The 25,325-nt window shown below is 43.7% G+C and overlaps 3 protein-coding genes across 4 annotated transcripts in view; 1 reads left to right on the plus strand and 2 right to left on the minus strand.

Annotated features, from left to right (window-relative positions):
* The window catches only part of LOC310996740 (R3H domain-containing protein 1-like), a 43,619-nt gene extending 26,815 nt beyond the window's left edge, over positions 1–16,804 (minus strand). The window contains exons 1-5 of one of the 2 annotated variants that reach the window (XM_083986198.1): positions 16,681–16,804; positions 15,174–15,271; positions 8,393–8,552; positions 3,889–4,093; positions 84–101 (exon numbers count right to left, since the gene is read on the minus strand). In XM_083986198.1, coding sequence (XP_083842324.1) covers positions 84–101; positions 3,889–4,053 — 183 coding nt within the window. In that variant the 5' untranslated portion in view covers positions 4,054–4,093; positions 8,393–8,552; positions 15,174–15,271; positions 16,681–16,804. The remainder of the gene's footprint in view (positions 1–83; positions 102–3,888; positions 4,094–8,392; positions 8,553–15,173; positions 15,272–16,680) is intronic. The other variant, XM_083986199.1, reaches the window with a different exon arrangement.
* Positions 1–25,325, minus strand: part of pspc1 (paraspeckle component 1) — a 188,878-nt gene that overhangs the window by 130,199 nt on the left and 33,354 nt on the right. The gene's annotated exons all lie outside the window — the stretch shown is intronic.
* zranb3 (zinc finger, RAN-binding domain containing 3) overlaps positions 21,034–25,325 on the plus strand; it is a 72,724-nt gene continuing 68,432 nt past the window's right edge. The window contains exons 1-2 of the mRNA XM_083992097.1: positions 21,034–21,082; positions 22,339–22,528. Coding sequence (XP_083848223.1) covers positions 22,383–22,528 — 146 coding nt within the window. The 5' untranslated portion in view covers positions 21,034–21,082; positions 22,339–22,382. The remainder of the gene's footprint in view (positions 21,083–22,338; positions 22,529–25,325) is intronic.

Raw genomic sequence — 25,325 nt, forward strand, 5'->3', positions numbered from 1 at the left:
AGCAAACAACGCAATCCAAAAAAGTGCACGAGACATGAGGTCGGAGCATCCTCGCACAACATGCACGTCGAACGTTACCGTACCTTAGAGTACTTCACAGGCTGTCCATAGGTAGAGGAGGGAAAAAAATAAAAAATGTTTAAAAAAAGAAATCAAACAAACCAGGGAAGTTTGAAGGGGAAAGAGGACTGTTACTTTAAAAAAAAAGTGGAGAAGTTTGAATTAAATATGACTGGCCTACATTTTGTGCATGCGTGCGCTACCAGCTCTGCAAAAGAGCACAGCAATTCAAATGACAAAAAAAAAAGACCCAAAACATATATCCTCCTGTAATGCCTGAGATTTAATGTTTGCTCCTTGGCTTATAAAAAAAAATTCAAGTGCACGGGACGAGATGTAGAGGGGAAAATAAAGTGAAAATCCCCTCTGCAGCATGAAATCTCAAGTTGAACATTCACAATTTCCTGGGAGCATGAATTAATTTCTGCAGAGCATATGGTACCAAAGCGGTTGCACTGTAGGGCCCCGTCCTCACAGACACACACACATACCGAGCACACACACACACACCGACACACACACACACACACTGCAGAAAACAAAAGCCAGACATTTGGCTGGAAGTGATTCGGGTCAGTTTTATGCGTTTGCTCTCAGCTCCATTTAGCTGTCATGTGAATCAGACCCAGGCGCTGGAGGTGAGATGCAGAAAGCAGAGAGGAAGCAGCCACCCAGCAGTGTGTGAGACAGCTCGGTGCCTCTGCGCTTTACGCGCTACTGGCTATGTGTGTGTGTGTGTGTGTTCGTGTACGTATAAACAGAAGGTCTCTCAGTAGCACGCACAGAGGAGTGGAGGATGGGAGGAGGAGGGGAGGGAGGGGGGCGACCTGGCAGGAGCCATTTCAGTCTAAATTGTAACAGAGCCCAGTCCTCGGCTTCCTAATCCCAACATGCATCCACACGTGTGGCACACACACACACACACACACACACACACACACACACACACACACACACACTCTGTCCTTCCCACCTGTCCTCTAAAAATCAAAAGGACAACCCCTCCCCCCTCCCCTCCTCTCTCATTGAGCTCAAGGGCCAAGTAACACATATAAAAAATAAAAAAAACCCAGTAATGGACCAGTGTTCGCCCCGTCTCCAGTGCCTGTGACCTGCCGCACCCCGTCTCTGCATCAGGTAATATGGATGTAGGGGGAGGAGGGGGAGGAGGAGGAGAGGGAGGGCTGGGACTGTGAGCGCACCGCTACACCGGCTAATTGAGTGGCGTGGGGCCGGTGGGGAATGAACAATGCCGGCAGGAGATAAAGGAACGGGAGAGAGGGGGGAGAGGGAGAGAGAGGGAAAGGGCTGAAGTCAGCAGAAGTAGGACGGCCACCAGCCACCTGTCCTCCTCCTCCTGCCGCAGAGGACGGAGCTGGAGGCAGATGGTGGCAAAGTCACCCACTCTTTCCACCCTCCCCCTCCCTCCCTCTCTCCCTCTGTAGGAATGCTTTTCCACCTCGCCATCGTTTCTCATCCCCCCCCTCCCCGTTCCCCTTCCTCCTCCATTATCAGTTCAATGAGCAGTTTGGGCGACACCGAGCGACTGAATTCGCTGCACCTCCTCTGCTGCTGGAAATTACAACCGGAAAGGGGTCGGGGGTGGAAAGTGGAGGGTGGGGGGGGGTTAAGTGCTGTCAGCATCTCTTGATACGAGGTCCCGAAAAACATTACAGGGAGGCAGGCAGGGACACGTGGGGATTGAACGACGGCGTTTTAATTGAAGTGATATGAACTGACAGTTTTTTTTTCTTGCCCGTCTCTTTATTTCTTTTATTGTCTGAACATAACGGAAGAAAAACTGTATAGAAACGACACCGTCAGCTCCTCTGTGCTGTCGTAGCTTTCGCTCAACAGCAGCCACTGTGGCCACGAGTGGTAATTACACTGGTCACTTTTCCTCTGTTTTGCTAACCCTCCTCTTGGCCATGTGCATTTGTTTTCAACAACGCCAGCGAGAAATCTATCAATAGAGCCATACATAATGTTATACATCATATACAACGTTACAACGTGTATATTTGTGTGGTCTTATCTGTCATAAACAAGAATTACGGTTTATGGGGTGCGACAATGATCTTGCAAAGTTATTTTTCAGCCAAGAGACGCTAGGTGGAAGGCCTGTGCCTCCATTCTCCCTCGTAACAAGTTGCCATGCCATGCCATGCCATTTATTAAACCATCACAATTACTCCAAAGCTGTTTAATTAAGGTAAAAATGTAGCATACTTCAATCCTGCATAGTTCCTCTTTAAGACTGGAAGCTAGGGAGTAACTGTTGGAGTTTGGTCATCTTTCACTGTGAACCTGAAACTCATTAAAACTCTTGGCAAGAAAGCAAACAGGCCTGTGAACACGCTGACAGACTGACTGGAGTAAAGAAGTGGCGGCCTTGTGGAAACCGCTCATAAAAACTTTAAAAAGCAGTATCTATGTTGTGAGTTAACACCAGCTGCCAAAAGTTAGTGCTCATGCTGTTTGCAGCGAGAGAAAAAAAAGCCGGGACTGTATTGAACTGAGTAATGGTGCGTTTTACTGCTTACAAAGTCGATTTTTTCATTTCTGAGAAGGAAGACGTTTCATCTTTCAAAAAGTTACGCCGTCTCTCTCGCAGCCTTGCTGGTGTGCGGCTGGTTATTTTTAGTCAGTAGTTAGAGGAATGATTTAAGGAGAAATCATTTTTCCTGCTTATTTTCCCTCCTCCCTCTGCTTCCCCTCATGTGTCTTCTTCGACACCATGTCTGCCGTGTCCCTTTTACCTTCCTCTCCTCCTTACAACCTCTCACCTCCTCCCTCCCCTCCCTCTTACTCGCGGGTCCCCTCCTCTCGGCTGCGGCTCCCCCATGCTGGTGTCATTCTGTTCCTCAGGGTAACAAAGACGCAGGAAGTTGCTAGATAAGCCAGGATTTGAGCTCCAGATTATCTGCTTGCCTGACTCCCTCGCTCTGCCTGCCTCCGACCACAAGGCCAGATTGGCCTGAATCCTATTTTTAGGCTGCAGCCAAAGAGACAATCCTTTTCCTTTCCTGGATTTTGTTGCCTTGACCACACTTTGGATTTGGAAGATTTCTCATTGTGTCGCCCTCTTTTGCTTTTTTTTTTTCTCCTTCCATTATTTCCGCTCATCTGCGGGCACAAACCAGTCAGCACCAGTTTTTACTTTGAAAGCCAAATTAACAAGTGCAAATTTTCTGCGGTCCCAAAGCACATTTGTAGCGATGACACAGAGACCTAATTAATTAGCAGTTTATTTGAAAGTGATCTCAGCTGTCCCAAATCCCCAGCAGATCACCGCTTAAACGCCTCCCATGGAGGATACAGGAGATTTCACTTGTTCGCAAGCCCAAATGATTTTGTACAACTTTCTCAACAGACCGGGCAGGACGGGGAGTTGACCGACCCTGTGGTGAAATAAGAGTCGAGCCCCGCATTATTATTTCAGTCTGAGCAGATTATACTTTTCAGGGATAATTTGGTTTGCTGAAGCAGCCGGGAAAATCATCTTGAAATGCTGCAGGTGACAGGAGATCCCCCGGGCAGTTTGTGTTTGACGCTGACTGCTACTGAATTTTGATGGCGGTGGGAGTTGGAGGAAAGTGAAAAAATATCTGGTAAAGTGTCAAGTGCCCTCAGCTCAGTCCGAGTTCGATCCGGCTGCTGACACCTCAAACCCTCCACGATTAGCTTCTTATAAGTAGGGTCGAGGAAACTGACACTTTCTCTCACAAAAGAGCTCAATCATTTAGTCAATACAATGCCAACCGGCCAGTGGAGGAGAAAGAGGCCGTACAGGGGAGTTTCTATAGGGGGGACGGGAGTCGTCTTTACCTGGGTGTCCCTCTTGTTGCTGTTGCTGCCGTGTTCTTCTCTGCCGCTCTGGCTCTGCTGCTCCGAAACCTCAGACTTGGTGGCATTGTCGTTTGGAGATGACGCCGGGTCGGTGGCCTCGGAAACCTTCATTGTTTCAGTGTCAGCGGTATCAGACATTCTCATTGCAAAGTCTTACTGGGAGATGCTGGCAAATACAGAGAACCTGAAAGGAAGGAATATTGTCTGTAAGGACGCTTCTTTTTGGCAAAATCTGAAATGTTTAAAACATACAGGTTTATAAGAGGACACACAGGTTGTAGATCTTGATTTTTATAATCTTTTATTCATATTTACAAGCCTCAAGTCACAGGAACATACAAATAAAGACAAAACAAGTTATAGTAGCTGTATAGTATTAAAGGTGAAATCTCATTACCTATTATGACTGTTAAATGTAAAATATATGGATACATCATTATAGGAGTATTCAAACTAAAACACTTCTGTCAGTATCAGTCTCAAATTTCTGCATTGGTAGAGCTGCCATTAAAAGATTTTTTTTTTTTACTCTCTATGAATATTTCAGTCTTTTTCCGTGTCTTAATTTGCTTTTTCAAACAGCACATGAAACTGGCTGTGAATGTGTAAATACCACCATCACTGTGCACATTTTCACAGATTGGATCTGATTTATCGTTTCAGAAATAACACGGCCTGACAAGTTAATCATTTCTCAAATGCAGAATTATCAACATATTGAACGAGGTAAAGATCAAAGCAGGAGCAGCTCTCGCTCTGCTGGTGCGGAGTTAGAAAATAAAAACATTGAGAAATTGGAGTGTGGAGGCATCATCTTCATCATCATCATCATCATCTTCTTCATGCTCCTTGCCTTTAAAAACTGTGACAAAGATGAAAAGGGACATTTAATTTGTCTTATAATAACTAACTTGCCCATTTATTATAAAAAATACAGACAGCTATGATGCAATAATATGGGTCTACATTTTGAAAAACAGCCTGTATGTAGATTACAGTGTGTTGTTATGACATAAATGTCCATAAAAGGAAAAATAAACACATCTAAATAACATCTGTTTATCCAGAAAGTAAGAAATTAAACTTACTTGTCCATATTGGCTCGTTACAGCAGCCGGCCCACAGGAAAACACCTGCTCTTCTTCTGCCGTGCCATCCACATGTTGGTTTGACAAGTGTTTAATAACGGCTGTTTCCTTTGTCTCATTATTTTTTCTTGTTGTCGGTTTTATTTTGAAAGACAAAGCTTCGACGCCGCGGCAGCGACAACGACGACAACGAAGACGTCGAGCAGCTGTCGGACATGACGGATGCGTCGCGTGGTTATTATTATTACAGGAAAAGAAAAGCGCAGATGTAAGTCAGTAATGACGTGGCTGTAAATGTAATTCAGCCGTTATTAATGCTGTTAGTCACACCTGTGCTCGGAGACTCGGGAGTGAGTGTGGCGAGAGAGAGGCCTGTGAAGTAGCAGCGACAGAAAGAGGAGAGGGTCATCAGTCACTACTGTCTGTCTCAGCTATGCAGCTGTTCACCACCAGACAATGGACATGACTGGACAAGACACAGCAGGACGGTTCTCTCCTATGAGATCAGACAGCTTTAGATTACAGCCTCCGTCTACACTCGGGGCCCCAAAAACAATATCGCTTTGACAGATCCACTCCCGCTGCCAATTCATTTTGCATTAAACTTACTTTAATTTGTGATATTTAAAAAAATATATGATTCATTATGAGTGAAAAATGCAGACTAGACCGTGTTTTTGAAAATCCAAAAACATTGTAAATTAATTAGCTGTTCCCATTGATTTACATCCCCAAACAGAAAGTTTTTAATTGAATCTGTGCGTGCACTCACTCAAAACTTTAATTAATAGCACAAAACAATATAAAAGGTGATACAGTATCTCTGCAATGACATGATGAAGGTGAACGGCTCATATCTTGATGTTGCCCCCAAGCACAAAGGTTCATTTTCAATTTTCTAAATAAAAGACCCTCACGTAACGTTGTTGATCATGATGCTGCAGCACGAGCCGTTTCACACCTATGGTCTGTTGTAGGGAAATATCTGTGTAATGCCACGACCTCCCTATGTTGAAGTCATGGTGCGAGATCATCCTGCTGATACGCCCTAATTATGCAGTCAGACCCCATGCAGGGAAAACACACATGCAGACACACACACACACACACACACACACACACACATATAAGAAGGCAGGGCAGACATCTGGTACATGAGAGCTATGATTAATAGGTTAATTAGAAATGGGCTCATCAAATTCACTTTGCACATCAAACCTGGATCCACACATGACAGCACTTACTCTGTGCTCAAGTGTCTACGTGACTGGCTGCATGTGTGTGTGTTTCAGCCCTCACCAATCAGCGGGGGCCTCAACCTATTCGCCCGGCAGTGATCAGAGCCATTTTCCTATCTGATCGCCGAGCGGCAAAAGCGGCCGGCTGAGACCTGATTGTTAATCTCCGTCCCAAAAAGAGCTGAGACAGCGAGCGGGAGCCACTCTCTTTAAAAAAAAAAAAAAAAAAGGTGGCATCCAATTCCTCTATGTCAGAGTAATTGACTTCTAGTGGGGCCGCTGCTCTCCTGAGCTCCTCTGCCGGGCAAATGTATCGCTAACCCGACGCCACGTGAGGATGAGAGGTTAGCTAAAATTTAGCCGAAGGGCTGGAGAGTCAAGATGTTGAATTTCAACGACCTGTCAGAGGTTTGACAAAAGCAACGCCGGCTGCTGCTTTACATTATTTTTACATTCTGAAGGAAAACAGCTTAATACTCCAGAGTGCTGCGCACGCCTTTGAATATTTAGTGTCTGTTGCTGACATTTTGATGAGTGAACTCTCTTGAGTCGCTCAGTTGAAGATTTGCAATATTGGACAGATATTTTCAAGAGCCCGTGCTCGTGATGGATAGCTATTTTGTCCCTCACCGAATCATTCATTCTTCCAAACACATTTCATCATGGGACTGGAGCGTTGGACTAAATTTGGCTTCAGACTTTGATGCATTTGAATTTCACCATCTCGTCTCTCATGGCCGAGGTAATTGCACCGTGTGCCTGTTTAGAATCCCTGATGTTTTGACTGCATAAGTAATATGGATCATTATTTGATCCGTGCCATTACATTAAAGAAACGTCTGGGAGTTTAGGCAGTAGCAAATTGGTCTCTTAGGAGTGAGACTGAAAACGGACATCACTGGGTTTTTCTTATACATATATCTATGTCTATAATATTTATGACTCCCCTAATGTTGTAACGCCGTATTATGGATAATAAAGTCAGTGCGATGAGAGCCAGGCGCTTTCATCAGCAGAAAACTTGATGAAAAAGTGCAAGAGTGTTGCAGAGTTACTTCCTGCACCACACCTGCACTTCTTTACCGATTTTGTGTTTAACCTGCACCGAAGCCACACAAAGACGTCTCAGTGTCCAAACACAGAGTCTTACTGTAGTTTCTTTTAAGATTCAAATAGAAACCACATTATACTGAATTGGTGCAACACTGATAACAGGACCACAACACATCCTGCTGCTCTATACTTTCATGGTTTGATAAAGTAGTTTCCACATCTCAATGAATCTGAGGTGAAATGTCACCATGAGAGATGCAATTATGAAGCACAACATTAGAGATAATTAATAAGATAGTAGATCTGTCCATCTGTTTTTATTTTATTATTTATAAGCATGTAACTGAAGGTCTTAGTTTTGTCTATTATAGATCAAGTCTAAGTTACATTAATACTGTGAAAGTATCACAGCACTTAGTCCATACATAAATAGTCTGTATTCAGGACTTGTAACTTTGTGATGTCACTGCCTTCAGCTGTGCCCCCCCCCTAACCTGTCCCAGCAGGACCCACCACCCAGCCTTGCAGGATTTGCTTACTCTGAGCATTTTCTTGAAATATGCCAGTCAGCCAGTCAAAGGAGAGGCCGAGCTCCCTCTCCTCTGATTGGCTGACACCAACCTGTTGTCACCAGACCTCTATGGTCAGTCAGCTTTAAAAAAAAAACCCAAATAATATATCTTCTCATGAATCAACACTTCAAATAAAACAAATACAGAGACTCAAGGAAGAATAGCTTTAGACTTAAACTTCAGGTCTGTGTGGAGCAACAAGGAGACTGTAACTTTCTTCAAATTAAAATACGACACGTCGACTCCAATCAAGTTTTCCACCATTTGAGATTTGATGGGTGCTCTTATAATTACCATATCTCATTATGTTCTCTTGTTCTGCAGTGGTTTAATTGCACTGATTAGATTTAGCTCCACCAACTATTTCAATCTAGGCTCATCCTAATATTCACAGTGGATGGAATTTAATTTTGTTTGGTAGTTTTCTTTAAATTCAGTTCAAAGTCATGCTACACTTCCATAAGAAACTAAGTTCATCATGTTCCCTGACTGACTATTCTTGTCAAATAGTAATAAAAACAGTTACACGTACTTGATACGTAGCCAGTGGTGGTTGTGGCAAAGGAGGATGTGGCTGGTGAAGTCGATGAGGCTGAGCCTACCGATGCCATCCGAGACTTCTCTGCCCATGTCTGCTTCAGCTGCTCTGAACAGCGACCGGGGCCTCCGGCGCCCTCATGACCCCTGCTGACCTGCGGATGAAAGAGGCGCAGGGTTAGCGCTGTGGTGTTTGAGAGGTCAGAGGTTTCGTAGCGCCACTGACACCGAGGTCGCGTGGACTGACAGCAGACGGGATGTCAGCAACTCTGACATATTCGCCAGTCAAAAGTAAAAAAAAAAAAAGTAAAACTGTGGCGAGCGTGTATTTCTGGGCCTGTGCGTGCCTGTGCGCCATAAATAATGGATGAACACAGAGATGGGAGAGCGGCGGAGGCAACAGGAGAAGGCACCCCTGCCAACCTCGTAAAAAACCGAGCATTAGGAATTCAGAGAACAGTGTGGGGGAAGATAGCGCTTCTCAGCTGAAAATCCTCTGCCATTTGGTGGCACATAAATTTCAAATCGCCGAGCGCACAATCTCTATTTTCCAGCAAATTCCTTTTCCGTGCTGAACTAGGGGGCGACGCCGGTTGGGCAGGGCAAACATCTGAACGCGCCGCCGACAACAAAGCAGCAAAAATATTGACACAAGATTAAATAGGAAGACTTTTGGCGGTGCCACGGTGACACATGACTTCCAGCTTCATTACTGCTTCTCCATGAACTTCTCATGACATTTCTACTGATCTTTAATTAACACCAGCCTCGTCCAACATGGCTGCAGATGTGGCCGCTAAATGAGGCTGCTAAAGATCAGATTATCTCTATTTTTATGATTGATTCATCTGCTGACTGTGTACTCCATTATTGATTGTTTGATCGATTAGATGTCAGAAAACTGGCTCAAATGATCATATTTAAAACATAAAAGCAGCTGAGACACCTCAACCGCTGCTTGTCTGAGCTCTGCAACACATCACTTCACACATTCTCCTACAGCTAAGTCCATAACTGACCCACGTCCGGCTCCTCATTGTCTGCCTTTCTCCCCTCTCTGCCTCCTCCTCCTCCTCCTCTAATCTTCGTCTCAGTGAGCAGGCGAGGTGCCACGCTGACTCTGGCACCCGACCGTGCCAAGGCCTGGCGGCTGCTCCCTACATGGTCTTGGTGCGACCCCCTCCGTGCCAGACAAAAAAGGTCAAGTGGAATCCCTGCTCACTTTCTAATCTACCTTCTCGCGGCGCCCGCGGCCTGCGAGCCAGAGCTGCAGACCGGGATGATGGTGATGATGATGATGATGGTGATGATGATGGGTGGGAGAGACGAGACGACGTGCCACGGAACGGTCGCCATTTGGTGCATCGCTTTTGTTCCTGTTGAAGCTCACGGGGAGACATTAACGGCGCTCATTAATGTTGATCTACAGCTGTTTAACATGCGAGACGGAAACGCGGCGATGTAATGTGAGTCCAAGAGGAAATCAGTCTTGAAACTTGAATATTAACACCCCCGCCGCCCCCTTTAGCCTGGAACATTTCTACTTGGCATTGGCAAACGGTCGAGTGACGCCCAAGGCGGAGGCCATTCATCAATATTACATCTGGGGAGTGCAAGACCCAGTATGTGCAGTTTGCAGGCAGGTAATCTATTACTGTGTCGGACATTATCGCCTATATCTCTTTCCTCTTAAACCAAGATGCCCTTATCTTTACCCCCTGCTCCTCTTCCCCCCCCCCCCCCCCCCTCTTATCTCTTTCTAAATGCACCCGGCACTTTTTTTTTTCTCCACGGTTCCTCATGTGTGACAGAAGAATCATCTCTGAGCTGTGGCTCCACATTTTGCTCCTCGTTGAAGGCGCCGATTCAAGCTGCCGCAATAGGATCGCCTGCTCAACGTCTGGAATAGGGGATGTGTAGAGGCTGCTCTGTAATTTGGTGTGGGTCCCGCAGCTATCACACACACACACACACACAGACACACGCAGACACACACGCAGAGTGTAAAAGTTGCTCTGACAGCGGTGCGGCTGAGTACGGCCGTGGGCGCTCCAGGTTTTATGACCAGAGCTGCTGAGCGGACAGTGCAGCCGCGGCTTAGCTGGCTGGCTGCAGGACTTCACACTGAGCTCTGTGTGTGTGTGCATGTGTGTGTGTGTGTGTGTGTGTGTGTGTGTGTGTGTGTGTGCAGTATGGTAGAGACAACGCTATGAATGCTAATGGCGCAAACAATGCTCACCCCCCTAAAAAATGTTTTGACAGACGTGGACAGAGGGAGACATCACCTTCTGATTCATGCTCAGCAGCTTCTAACACACACGCAGCAGTGAACTTGTAAGGGACGCTCTGTGGTTGTGTGCGTCCTCCAGTATTGTGCTGTGGCTGACAGGGAGTGGTTCATTGGTATTACAGTCGCCGCAGAGCGCAGCAACCTTAAAGAGGCTCCCTCAGGCATCGTTCAGTGTCACACCACCTTTATCGCCACGCTTGATGGCGTATCTGCAGCCTCACACACACACACACACAAATATGCACCAAACCATCCTTCTGCTCTGCATACAATCAAAATTAAAAATATTAATATAGATAATAATAACCTGCACACATACAATCACAAAAGTCTGTGCGCATTTGTTTTTTGTTGGAAATTAATTCTCAAAAAATAAAAAGAAACATCCCAGCGAGGGGTCACGAGGGCGACCGTCGACTGAGCCGAGTTAATCATACACCGAGGCTCTTAACGCACCACTCTCACGGACAATTATGTTTGATGGCAAGCTAATGAGAAATTTCTCAATCACTGTGAAGCGCATAAGAGCCTGCTGGTGATGGCACACGCACACGGACACATGCACGCACACGGGAACAGGAAAAGCAAAAAGCACTCTCCAGTATACTTATTTTCTTTCCCCTTCACACAAGCACAAACACACGCACACCTGCCTCTCCTGCAAACGCTGACCTTTCCCTCCCACACCTCTGCTCTGCTCTGTTCTGCTCTGTTCTGCCCAGTTCTGCGTGCATGTGGGTGGAGGGAGGTGGGTGGGTGGGTGAGGGGGGGGCTTTTGTCTGGGCTACAACCAGCTCAACTGGAGGTGAAGGACCCTCAGTCCCTCCCTCTATGTGCTGCTCCATCCCCGGCTCTATTCCTGGCCCCCGAGGAGCGAGGAGATGAGTCAAACACGGGGCGGAAGGAGAACGAGCCATCACCTTTCGCCCGCTCCAGAGCCATCACAAAGGATCCGATGATTTTTTTTTTTTTTGTTAAGCGCCGTGCGTTGGGGGAAATTAATTCATGCTTTATTGCGTATGACGAGTGTCACATAAAAAGAGGACAACAGCAGGCGCCGAGCCAAACAGCTGGCATATTGTATGCAGAAATGTAGAATGCTAAACAGAGCTCCATTCAGAGACAAAAAAGCCTGAGGGATGCAGCTTCATGTCACCTGCTTCTTCTCACTGACCGGTTATATTCTTAGCTCTTCTTTTCTGAAACTGAACATGCCAACCAGCGGGAAACACACATGCAAACATTTTTGCAGGTTTTAAAATTGCCGACTTTCACACAAACGAACAAAGACAGCCGGGGAATAAGTCAGCTCCAGCACAGAGCGCAGGAACGTGCACCCCGGCAAATAAAATCAGACATCGCATAAACAGTTAATTAGGTTACTAATGCTGGTTCACATCCACGGTGCCACAATAAAATTGATTTCGGTGTTTTGCTTAACTGAGTAACTAATCTCCCATTTTCTAGCCATTTCTCCTAATTGCAAAGCAAGAAAAGCACTGACAGGGGAGCTGTATAATTGAACCCAAAAAACGATTAGTGTAAAGCCTATGAAATTATACCACTTTCGCTGCTCGCCTCAATTTCAAGGCGACCGAGGCAGAGTCAGTTAAAGGAAGCGCCTGTAAAAGCTCTGACTGAATTAACCAAAAAAAAAAAAAAACATAAACGGGCACAAATGAGCCTCTAATTGCGCTGCTCGCTCTGCCTCCAGGTCGCACAAGGCGGTGTGAGCGCGGTTGCGGTGCAGCCAGCCAGCATTAATAAATTAAATCCACAGCAGAGCATGTAGGTAATCCATTACCTGTCCCATAGGAGAGCTTCAAGGGAATATCAATCTAGGCAATTAGAGGAGAGACAATAAACACCGAAAACTAACATGCAAGTCTAGCAGTTTTAAGCTACGGAGCCTTATGAGAAAAGGAATAACTCAAAAAGTCTGCCAGAGTCATTAAAAGTCCATTTGCAGGCAACACCTGCAGAACAAACCAGGGGGAAACAGGGGAGACGGAGGATGAGCTTGGCTGGAGAACAATGCGGAGCCGAGCCTCTTATTGGCTCATCTTGGTTAATTATCCCCGGTAATGAAAAGCAGAAGCAGCACTGGCAAAACCGGCGTGGAGATTTCGAAAAAAAAAAAGAAAAGCTCTGGCTCAGCTCACTGCGTAACACGGCCCACTGTCGGCACACCAAATCTCACATTATGCTGAGTTTAACAAGCCAAAAAGAGGTGGAAAACAAGGCTGCACACTTGCTTACTGACTCGCTGCCATGCATTGATAAAAAAATAAAATAAAGACAGAGAAAAAGCTGAATATTCTTCTTATGACAGCTTTTAAACAGGACATGTGTTCACTTTATGTTGCAATAAACAGCAGATAAATGAACAGCCTACAAAGGAAATGAAGAAATGAAATAAAAAATGACAGGAAATTAGGAATGAGAAAGAGGCATGTGAGATCCGCTAGCGAGGCTGCAGGACCTACCTGCCCGGCAGCTCTGCCCTCCATCCCTTCTGCTACTCGACCGTTTAGTTTCCATTGTACAGGAGGCACTATCTGCTGGAGAGGAGGCTGGAGACAGTCGCCTTCCAGCTCGCTCCTCGGCAGCTGCCTGCTGCCTCTTGTACGCTCGCTCGACTGAGTGAGAGTGTTAAGACGGGGAGAGGGGAGTGTGAGGGAAAAGGGTGAGGGAGAGTGGGTGTCACAAAGAGAGAGAGAGAGGAGGAGGAGAGAGAGAGGAGGAGAGAGGGAGGGAGAGGAGGGAGCTGTGCGAGCACAAGTCTACCTGCCACAAGCCATCAAGCCAGCCAGCCTTGGAGACAGCGCCAAATCAACAGCTGGCCCCTGTGTGATGTCAGAGCCCGAACAGCCAGTCACGGCAGCCGAGGCCGGGCCGGCGCTACGGAGCACTGACTGAACCAAAGTCACCGGCTAAATGGGGCTCTTCATTAGCTACTCCGCTTTAGGATGGAGGCGGGGGTTGGAAGAAGAAGAAGAGGAGGAGGAGGAGGAGGTTGGAGGAGGAGGAGGAGGAAAGGGCAGTCAGGGACATGGGATAGATAGAAAGAGACTGAGAGGAAGAATAGAGGAAGATGAGGAGGAAGGAAAAGAAAAAGGGGAGGGTGGGTGGTAGAGCAGCAAGAGAGAGAAAAGGCGAAGAAAGGCACAGAGGAGGCGAAAAGAGGGAAGCGAAGGAGAAAGAGAGGCAACACACAGCGAGGAGGAGAGGATGGTGGGGGGGGGGGGAGCGGGAGCGACATGTCTACTCTGTGGCCAGCTAGGTGCTCAACGACCAGGTGGAGAGTCGATGGGGAGGCGCTGGCCGCTGAGAGGCCGAGCTGTTCGCTGGGCTACCTTCCCATTTCAGCTGGCACCCTGCTTTTTCCGCGCAGGAAGGAAGACAAGGCTACAGCTAATCCCACTGACTCAGAGAGGCAGGCAGACACCACCTGAATTACCACCCATTACTGAGACCGAGCGGTGAAAACACTGCAATGTAACATTTTTGCTTTGGGGGGAACGTTATAAAAGATAAGCTTGCAGAAAAATAAGAGGCATGTGCATGAAACCACACCCCTCACCTCCTGCTTTTCATCTCTTTCATAGGATTTAACAGTTAAAACAATAGGAGGGCCTCCACTTGTTCCCGCTTCCCTTCTTTATCCCAGTCGAGATCAAGCATCGTCGTGTCCAGAGGAGGAGAGAGAAGCGTGGATAACATAACTGCGCTCCTCTGAGAAATAATCTACTTCATGACGCTTTACTTTCATCACTAAGTGACTGACAGGCTGTCAAAGACACAGGAAGTCACAAAACAGGTCCGGAGAGCGCAGCCGAAGTCTAGACCGCCATAATGTGATTGTTTTTTTTTGTCCTTTCAGTCACTCAGACTTTAACAGCAAACACAGTGGGTGGAAAAGTTCCTGCTGTCACTTAGCAACCAAGACCAGGCTGCGACAACCGATCCGATCCAATCCTTCCTCATAATTGTACCATTCGTTATGCCGGGGTCTCTGAAGAATTTATTATTGTGCTTCCTTAATCCCATGAAAAGGTCACCAATTGAACAAACAATTTATGGATAGGCGGATGAATTATTTAATGGCCCTGACCAAATATTATAGCAAAGAGAGATTTTTTTTTCTCTCCCCCCTGGAAGACGATGAATTATTTAGTCACTGGGCCACATCTTTGGTGAAAGCTATTACACAGCATCCTCAGCCTCAATATCTGATAATGTCATCAGCTCCAAATAGTCCCTAACCTGTGTAATGAATGGTCAACAGAGGGGCCGCCGCAGTGGCCCGAGCAGCAGCAGCGGGTGAAAGATTTTCGACAAACAATTATTAGCATTTATTTTAAGCCTTTAGAGACAGAGAGAGAGCATTTGGAAACATAACCCCTGTAGGAAGCCCAGATGATCGAGGACACACACACATACACACACAACATTAAGAAAAGTGTATGTTGCACAGTTGCCAAACCTGTAGAGATGAACAACCACCGTCTGGGCTCTCTTAAAACAGCAGCTGCAGGGACTGAACCAGCATCCACTCTCCACCCACCCAGGCTCCGCTGGCACCTTAATGAAAACGATACCATCATGATACTCAGCCCTCTGTGGTAGCAACTTGTACGCTTTCACTTCCATCTTTTTTTTTTTTTTTTTCTTGTGTCTATATGCGAGCTGGTAATTGGTCAGGTTAGTAGCGCATTGCAATGAAAAGTGCATATGGTTAGTGGGTAAACAAGCACATGAATGAGTTATTAGATGAATAATGAATGACGTCTAACCGACATAAATTTACTCCAAGGTTTTGCTGCGTTTAAAATCTGTCTGGCAGCAACAGTAACTAACAAAACACATACTCTCAAGGAAGGCTTTAACATTGAATACATCTGCATATCTACACCTTATCATTCATTCATTTTAATTCATATCATACTTGCTTGGTATGACACAAATTTTGCTGATAGTGATCTTATTCTTATTTGGTAAAGTCTCCAGCTGGGCTCTTAATGCACCTTAAGTAAGTAAGGTAAGTGTGCAGCATTATGTGTGTTTTATTAATGAATATGCTTCACTAATATGTATTTTCTTATGCTTTAAGTCCTAGAAGAAAAATGGTACAGGCACCGGGCATGCTGTCAACGCACCATAATGACAGGAGACCATAATGAGGTATGGTGGTGTGAATAAACCATTTAGAAAGCAGTGGGACTTGAATGCACCACTTAGTTTTTTGCTTCCTACTCTCCCTCCTCTCGTCTCACCAGACTCCATTTACAAATTATGGCTGTTTAATGTTTCCCTAAATGTCGGTAAGCCCACAAACCACCGACAACAGGTAATATTGCTGTATGATAATTAATATAACGGTAGCTGAAATTCGGCCGTTAAGACATTTCGCCAAGCAACGCGAGGATGAGATGAAAGGTCAATTTATTGAAAATGGCTACCAGTTAACCTTAGTACACACTGTTCACTATCGCATATTGGCGGAGAGAGGAGCAGCCGGACCAGGCCTTTAAAGTTGTTATATTCTGCCGTTTTATTATTTAATTATTATCATTATTAATAAATAACTGCTGCTTTTTTTTCTCCAGACGAACGCCGAATTAAAAACATGGCCGCTTGCAATTTGGACACGATGTCTGTCTGCTTGTGAGGTGTGTGTGTGTTTCTGCCGGAGAAGAAGACAATATATTGAGCTAAAAAAAAAATGCGCTAGATCGTGTCGGGGCTAGGCTAGGCTAACCATTAGTAAGTACCTGGTATTGTGGCTTTGCTAACGCCTTTAAAAAAAATGGCCAAACACCGGCGCCCCGAGCTGTCACGGACTAGCAAGAGAGATGTTTACTGCTAACAAGCTCGTGTTACATGATTACAACAACTATCCGGTGAACGTGTTTGTTCTCCTTTTAGCTAAACCGGCGCTGTCAGTGTTGTATGGGTTTCCTGCAGATGTCTGATGATGGATGTCGTCTTACCGCTTAGGTTTTTACAATCGGTGTCGGTACAGCCGTTGTCTCTACCGAGGGTGAAGTAGCTAGTGTTTGTGGCAGAGTGAAGGAGGAGAGGCAGCAGCAGCAGCAGCAGCCTGGGAGAGAAGCGTACGTATGACGTCAGCCCCTTACGCACGGCACGTAGGGGCGTTCATCCACTCATCACTCCCTCCCTATCCCCTTCAATGTAGGGAAAGAAGATGCCCCCTCAAAAATGTCAAATTTGTTAAATATAGTATTACTTTTGGGCAAATACCATATACACTGTTGTAAATGGAAAAGTAAATCCCCGTCAATAATCTGTTTTAAAAATGAACTAAACAAATATTTTAGTTCCTTAAATTTACTGGCAGATGGAAATGAAAAAAATAATGGTATGATGGAAATTGCAATACGATGTAATTTGTTTATTTATGAAGAGTCCCAATAAGTACAATGCCTTCAACTTGTGTTATATCTTTTATTTTATTTATTATTTATTTATTTTTCCACACATTTAAAATAGCTTTTTACTTATTCAGTACCAAGCCTTGTAGATTTAATTTTCCATTGGTTTGGAAAAAAAGAATGCAACAGTTTTCCTGTTTGAGAATGTATGTACATTTTGAACACAATAAAGTTTGAAATTTCAAAAAAGAAAACGTCAGTAGGGGTCCGCTACTACTCCCAGTGTCGTATCATACTGGAATAGTGTATTCATAAACCTGGCGAGGCCTCCTGATCTCGTGAGCTCACATTCAATTCTGCTCATGCTGAAGGCAAATGGTCTGGCCTTGACCAGGCTAACACACAGCGTACGTCTAACTAGAAAAACGTTGTTTATAGATACATGATTACTTGATTTTGCTATTAGTTTATGGATTTGTCTTAGCAAGACGATCATTCATTTGTGACCCAGTAAATCTCATATTTTAGGAATGTGGTGTACTGGCAATACAGTGGCGGGAAATGGATGATCTGATTTTAATTGTAGGTTGGATAAGTTGGTAACACAACTCATTTTTTCAGGCTGAAGAGGATGGTGAGCATCCCTACTCCAACAGGAAGAGATTCCTTCTGCAAACCAAGAAAGTAGACTACCCTGCCAAGATCTTTATCCGATATTGCCTATCACAAGGTAAATGTCCCATGTCTGGGAAAAATTTTTAATCCCAAATTTTTCCCAGACACAGTATCCATCATAGCTATCAAACTTTTTTTTTTTACTGTTACCAGTGCCAGCATACATAACAGATGCTTGTGTGCTTTATCACATGTTAGTGTGACTATTTTACATATCAAAAACAACAAGCAAAAACAAAAAGAGCCTATCAACATTGCCATTGTCACTTTTGTGAAAAATTTGAGACATGCATATTGTAACTTTGTTATTGGATTTACATTTTAGTGCAATATTGCTTTAGTGTACTTTTACCATTGTAAATGTGTAAATGTACATTTTTAGTGCAATATTGACTTATTGACCTAGGGGTCACTCAGAATAGAGGTAACCTGCATGACCTCAGTCTTACTTTTGTTCAGGTTCAAATGTAATTTCAAAAGACATAAAACCAACATGGCTACAAAATGCACATTTTAACAAATTTGATGCAAGCTTTTAAAATAGTTTTTTAAGAAAATTGATGAATTGCTCATCTTGCCAACCCTTATTTGTCAATGACCCATGTTATGAAGTTTGTTTGAATGTCTAGATTTTATTTTTGACCACCTGCAAGTTGCAACTTGGTCCTTGGCTCATCTGTCTGGACCCTCTGGTGCAGGCATGGGCAAACTCTTCCACAAAGGGTTACGTGGCTGTAGATATTAGTTCCAACCAATCAAGAGCACACAGTTTGACCAATCAACTGTCTGAAGACTGAGATGAAATGAATCAAGTCTGGTGTGCTGCTGCTTGTTTGGAACAGAAACCTGCAGCCACAAGGCCCTTTGTGGGAAGGTTTGCCCACGGCTGCTCTGGTGGGTACAGGTGGGTAGAGAGATTTGCCTCTTCACCAACAGTGGGTGGAAGTGGGGTAGTGGTGATGCATATGTCAATACTAGACACCTTAAAGATGATGTGTCCCAAAAATCTTTCTCTTATCTTCATGTCAACCTTCTTTACTGACCTTCTTTGTCGAGGCTTTGATGCAGCCATCTTCCTCAGATGGTGCAACCAGGAAGTAATCAGCTCTGATCATGTGGCAATTTACACTAAACATATGAAACTGCACATTTGTGATCAGGAAAGTTTCTTAAGTATTTTTTGGAAATATGTTGATACTCCATTTACTAACATTTTTAGGGCCTTTCAACTGGAAATATTTTTTACGGTCACTTTTGTGACCAATGGGATTACTGTTTACAGTGTTACACTTTTTATCATGAACATGCATGTCCTATCTACTGAGTTTTCATTTATGAGAATGTTATTGTTTCTTCCAGATATGACTTTTTTGCTGTGGAGATCATAACCATAAAACTCCCTTTGGCAGACGCACACCAGAACCATAACTTTTGTGGTTTCTCAAATAATATTCATATGCTGAACGAGGACAAGATACAGTGGGTGACTGCAATGACTGCAATGCTCAGGAGTGCTCAGGGAATACTGGCATGGCAGCCGCACAGTTTCGGCTGCGAGAAGAGCTGAAGGTTTTAAAGGATCTCTCTTATCTTTGTAGGAATAAGGATGCCATTCAGAATGCAGCTGTGACTGTTCGTAATCTTTCTGAAATGTTGAAGACTTTCATTCCCAAAACTTCAAGCTCCCCAAAGAATCAAGCTGACGATGTTGACTTGACCAAGAGAACAGAGGACCAAGAGCAGGAAAGGCCAATGGTCACCAGAGAACAACCACTAAAAACGAATGGTAACAAAAAATGTCTACAGTTTGGTCCAGAAATATTTAGAAGGTGACACAATTTTCATGATTTAGGCTCTGCATGTCACCACATTGGATTTGAAATGAAACAACAGATGTTGTGAAGTACAGACTTTCTCACTAAAAGAAATAACTGGGTGGCATGCCCGTGAGAAATGCAGGCTCCATGTGTGTTCCCTTATTTTGTCCCATAATATCCTCCAACAGTTCCTCTCGGTGTCGACCCTCAGCTGCAGATGTCATCCTGGTGGACATAGATCCAGAGATGGAACAAAGAGGCCCTGCTGACCCAGTTCATTGACGTGGCTCATGAACAGTTGCTACGGATCTCCTCACTCTCAGCAGCCCTCCAAGACACCGTGCCCTGGGATCCCTCCAGTCCACGGCCGTGCTCCTGCTCCTGCTCCTGCTCCTGCTTCTGCTCCTGCTCCATGGTAGACCACGACCACGACCACTTTTCCCACCCTCCACTGCAATCATAGGAGACTCGTACACCCTAGAGCACTGGAAAAGAGAGTAACGACACGCATTGGTTCAATGGAAGCGCCTCCTGATGGCGGAATATGGGTAGGCTATTGCAAAAGCGCCCAAGAAATGACATCTCTGCATTGTTTAATATAATACATCCATGGCATTTACCTGCCAAACCCCCTCACCACCTTCCTCTACGCCTCCCTCCCTCCCTCTGTACTCCCTCCCGTAACAGCTCCCCCTACAGGCACCAGCAGCCCACTGCTTCTCACTCACCACCACTTTTTTTTTTTTATTCAAAACTTTGTTTCACATTACAAAAATGGGTTGGGTGGGGGGTGTTTGTTTGTATATGTGTTCTGAGAAAAATCAAAAATATTGTCTTTTTATATTACTGTCTCTTTGTACCTTGTTTTCAATAAAAAGATAGTTGAAAAAAAAGCAAAGTATAGGCTATCTACAGTATATTATACGCCAGGGGGAATTTATAAGTTTACAAAAAAATGTTCAAGTTTTCACATATATTGATAGCCTTAGTCGCTTTCTGGTTGCTTGAAAATTTGATGGAGGTTAATTGCTTGAGCTCACCGCTAAGAGCAGTAAAGGAAGGTTGTTTTTTTTAATGAACTTACATTTGTGAATATGAAATTTTGCCATTAAAATAATAAGGTTGATAATAAAAGTTATGTTGGCTTTTTCCTTGTTTTTTTTTTCAGGTCAGGGAGCAGGGAGGAAATCACCATCAACATTGATAGCAACAAAATTACAAATATCACTCCATAGTTTTTGCACAATAGGGCAAAGCCAAAACAAATGGGTCACAGTTTCAGCATGTGCAGAACAGAAAGTAAAATTCACATCAATGTCTTTTTAAATCTTTTTACAATGTGGTCAATGGATGGATAAAATCTATGAATAATCTTAAATAAATGAACCGTCTTTGGCCTCACTGAGGTTCCTCCTCCTCCAATCACATGACGTCAGACTTGAACGACCTGCATGAGTTTCTTTTTACAGTCTTTGGTTTTAGCAGAGACGAGTCGCCTGTATCCCCGGGTAGGCAAACGCACTTCGTGAAATAACATTGCTCCCTCCCTTTATTTTATAACATAAATATGTAAAAATGTATGTAATATGAATTAATAGTGTTGCTGCTGTCGGAGTCGTACAATAACAACAGTCCGTGGCCACTCGCTCGTCTTTTCGAGGAGCAACACAACAAACACGGAGATACTGTTGCGTTAGCTTGCTAGTTACTAAACGGCGTTGCTAGGCAGGAAGTTGACAGCTACGCAGCTGTATGAGTTTAACCACCTTACGTCCAAATACATTCACGAGTTTAACACAATATTTATATGAACCAAAATATATTTCCGGGTTTGAACATTCAAAATAATAGAGACAGCAGTTGTGAACACGAGTGGTGCTTTTATTTTTTACAAGCATGTCACTCAACTTCCGGTTTGTGTTGCTAGCGCTAGCTAAGGATGCTACACAAACACATGTGATTATTTGCATTTTTACCAAGTTTTTAGCTATTGTGTGCAACTGTTCAGTTTGCTGTAGGTCCTTTAGCACATTGGAAAGAATTATAAATATTTTTCCTTTTCTAAATGAATATATAGCTATAGTTATATAGTTATAATTATAGCCTATAACTGTAAGATACTGCCTTTAGGAATTAATTTGTTGGTTATTACAAAATTAAGCATTGTAGAAATACAGAAAAGAAGATGCTAATGTGCTTTAAATCAATTGAAAGTTATAGATTTTTAAGAGAGATGATAGGCGTCTTAAAACAAACTCAAAACAAACAAATAAAACAAGTTTTATAGTTAAAAAAAATGATGACATTCATGACGTGTGTCCTCAGCTGTAGACAGCATCTTGTGCTCCTCGATCTGGACAGTTTTACATTTTGACACAGTACTGATTTCTGTGGGGTTATTAGTGTCCTGGATTGACCACAACTGTGCCAGGTGTGGCAACACAAAGGAGATGCTGTAGCAGGTTCTGGAGGCAGCTGAGACAGGCAACTTTTACCATCTCATCTAAAATTCACACTTTCTTTGTCCACTATGCTGCATCATCCAGCTTCTAATAATGGTGCTCCTGTCAGGGCTCCTGGACAGCAGAGGGATGCTACTTACCATTAATATAAAATATGTTTAAATCAGCAATATACAAAGTAAAAGGAATGCGCTCTTGTATCCTATAGATGCTTTGGTTAATATTTACTTGAATTAGCCTACATATACATGAATATTCAGATGGACGTTGTGTTTCAACTGTGTTTTTTCTCCCCTTCCCAGCTGGCTGACTGAGCAAGAACCAAGAAACTGATGAGGACTTACTAATGGAAATGGATGATAATGGCCTACAGACCTCTCACTGTGATACAAGATGGTCACAGCAACTGTCAGGCCTTCCTCACAAGCTCCTGCAGCGCCTGATGCCTTTCCAAAGAGAGGGTGTGGAGTTTGCTTTATCTAGGAATGGACGGTAAGCAGTTTGCCAGTCAATAATAACAAGAAAGGAAATGCACAAATTCGTAAACTAAACATAGAACTACAGATAAATAGTAAGTTCTGTTATTTGTTTTTGGGTGGCTCTATTGGAGTCCAGTGCAGACCCCCTTTGGGTTTGTCCCACTGTGTGTGTGCAGCGGTACATTCGCCTCCACCACTGCAGAGTGTAAATATTGATTTATATTGCTATGAAGACGCTTTCAACTCAAGGCTATTGTCTGAGCATTTCATAGAAGAACACAAGCAGCTTCTTGAATCTTTACTCAACACTCGTCTTTACACTTTACTTTACAGGGAGTATTTATCAGGCTTTAATGACACTCACAATGCTTCTTTATGAGAAACTGAATGTAACAGCTTTGTTTACAAAAAAAAATCACAAGTTACCATTTAAATATCAATAAATCCTGAATGTCAACATTCTTCAGCAAGATAAAATCCTTCCACGTTTACTAAACCCCTCAGTTTTTATTGCAATACTTCAAAGTTTCTGACATTTTGTGATCTTCCATTTCCTGCGGATGAAGATGCTCAGTTTGTGAACACACTTAACAGAAATTCATCTAGGCATGCATAACAAATGTGTAGCATAACACATTCTTCTCTCTATTGCTGCACCAGTGTGTGATTTAGTTTAATAGAATGGCATTTTTACTCAGACAATTTGCCTAATGGAGCTTTAAAGTAAGGAGCTCCTCCCCACCTCTATGGTGCAATGGGTAAAATGTGATTTCCACCAAAGCTACATGGCTCAGGAAGCAAGTAAAATGTCAAGAGTGTATGTGAATATATTCTAAATTCAGAGGGTCAGATAGAGTCCAGCTTATATCTTTCAAAGCAATTACCAGTCCACGGGAAATTTTCTCAGTTGCCCTTAGGACTGTAAGTGTTTGGCTATGGTGAGCATTAGCTGCAGGAACGGGCCGGGACTCGCCTTCCCGACCAGTCGATGTACACTTGGGTTTTTGCCGGAAGGTCAGCACAGGGGGAGCCAATCTGAACACTGCCCCTGTGTTGCGGAGCAGCCATATTGATTCAGGAACACTGGGAGGCACTGCTTTGTTACACGGGTGGGTCAGGAGTCAATTGGCTCACGCTGCAGCATGTGGACAGCTACCTTACTCAATTGGTGTTAGTGTGACAGTAAGAACAACAGATGTAGGAAATCTGGAAGCAGAATTGAACTGACATGTTTGATGTGCAGCCGAGTTAGGTAGTTTACCTACGGTACAGATATAAACAACCAGAGACAGTTACAGGAATTATTCAGGTGGTCTGTGATACCATCTTACATCTAATCTTTAATTTAGGGTCTTTGTACCAGGCCAATGATTGATCTTACTTCCGACCTTGGCCCATTTTTCTCCCACTAAAACATTTACTAAGAGAGCCCTGCCTCTAACAAACAGGTGAGAGTTTGGAAGTCCTCGCTCCAACTTAAGCTTTCACCCCGACGGTCTTTATAGATTTAAAATCAAGACTCATCTTCCCCAAAAACAGAAGGAGATAAAGCCCGTTTCACCATCTCTTACAATAATAGCAGCTGATTCACTACTGGAAACTAATCATTTTGATACAATAGGTCTTTGATTTCAGATAAAGGTAAGCAGCTCCTCATTTCTCGCTGATTGATAGCAAATGTGGCTTGCAGAATAAAGCGGATGTTTGCTCCATGGAAATACTGTCTCCAGCAGCTGTCGTAATAATGCTTTGACTACAGACTTGTTTTGAGACAAGAATATTTGACAAGACTCTTTAATCTGCACTCCATGACCACGTATAGGATGTCATGCAGACTGGAGCTAAAGCTGTGTGTTGTGTCCCTGGTGAAAAGTCACTCGTCACCTGTTGATTAGATATAAGGAACATTTTTTGTTGTTGCACTGCACTGTAGAGCATGATGCCATACTTATTACATTCATTATTTTTATTTTTTCTCTACACAGTGTCATGAATTAGCATTAAAACATGAAACCATTTTAAATCAATCATCAATCAATCTCTACTTCCTTGTTGTTACAAACCCTTCAAGCAGTAATGTGAGATTGGTTTCCATCAAAATGTAGCATAAACCACCTGTTGAAGGATTTTTTTTATTGGCATTTTGTTTGAACGATTTTTATTTTTACACACATGTGCTTAAAAGACGGTGGATTTTTTTAAAGCTCACCCCAACATCCACATATATCCACCACTGCACTTGCACATGCAGACAGACAGTGAGGGTGATTGTAGGCTAAAAATGATATGATGATAATGATATGAAATGTTATTGACAGTAATCTTGATCTTCCTAAGTATTTGAGGTTCCCTGCTGTTCTTTATTTGTTCACTCAATATCCTTGGAAAGAGCCTCAAATTGAAGCAGTCTCTCTCTCTTTTTTTATACTGATACAACAGAGACTTGTTGTAGAAATGACAATATTTCTGCCTGAACACATCAGAGTGCAATGGAGTTACAGACTTTTTGGATTTTTAGGAAGGAGCGTAACAATTGTGGGAAATGTAGGATATGACTAACCGAGGTGCGACCAGATAGGGCAGGCTGACTGACAACAAAAATAAATGTCAATGCTTTTCATTATGAAATAACTCCTGAAATGCGCTGAACATCACAGATTGATGTTGGATATCTACCAGTGTGGGAGGATCTGTGGGCGGATTTTTTCCTTTAAATCTCACAGCCATTGTGTCTTTCACAACCAGAGCATCAAGAGTACCGAACCAAAACATCAAAATGTTGTTGCCGTACTTATGGAGCCCACTTGTAT

This window comes from Trachurus trachurus, assembly GCF_905171665.1.
Source record: "Trachurus trachurus genome assembly, chromosome: 2".
In the NCBI taxonomy this organism is placed as follows: Eukaryota; Metazoa; Chordata; class Actinopteri; order Carangiformes; family Carangidae; genus Trachurus; species Trachurus trachurus.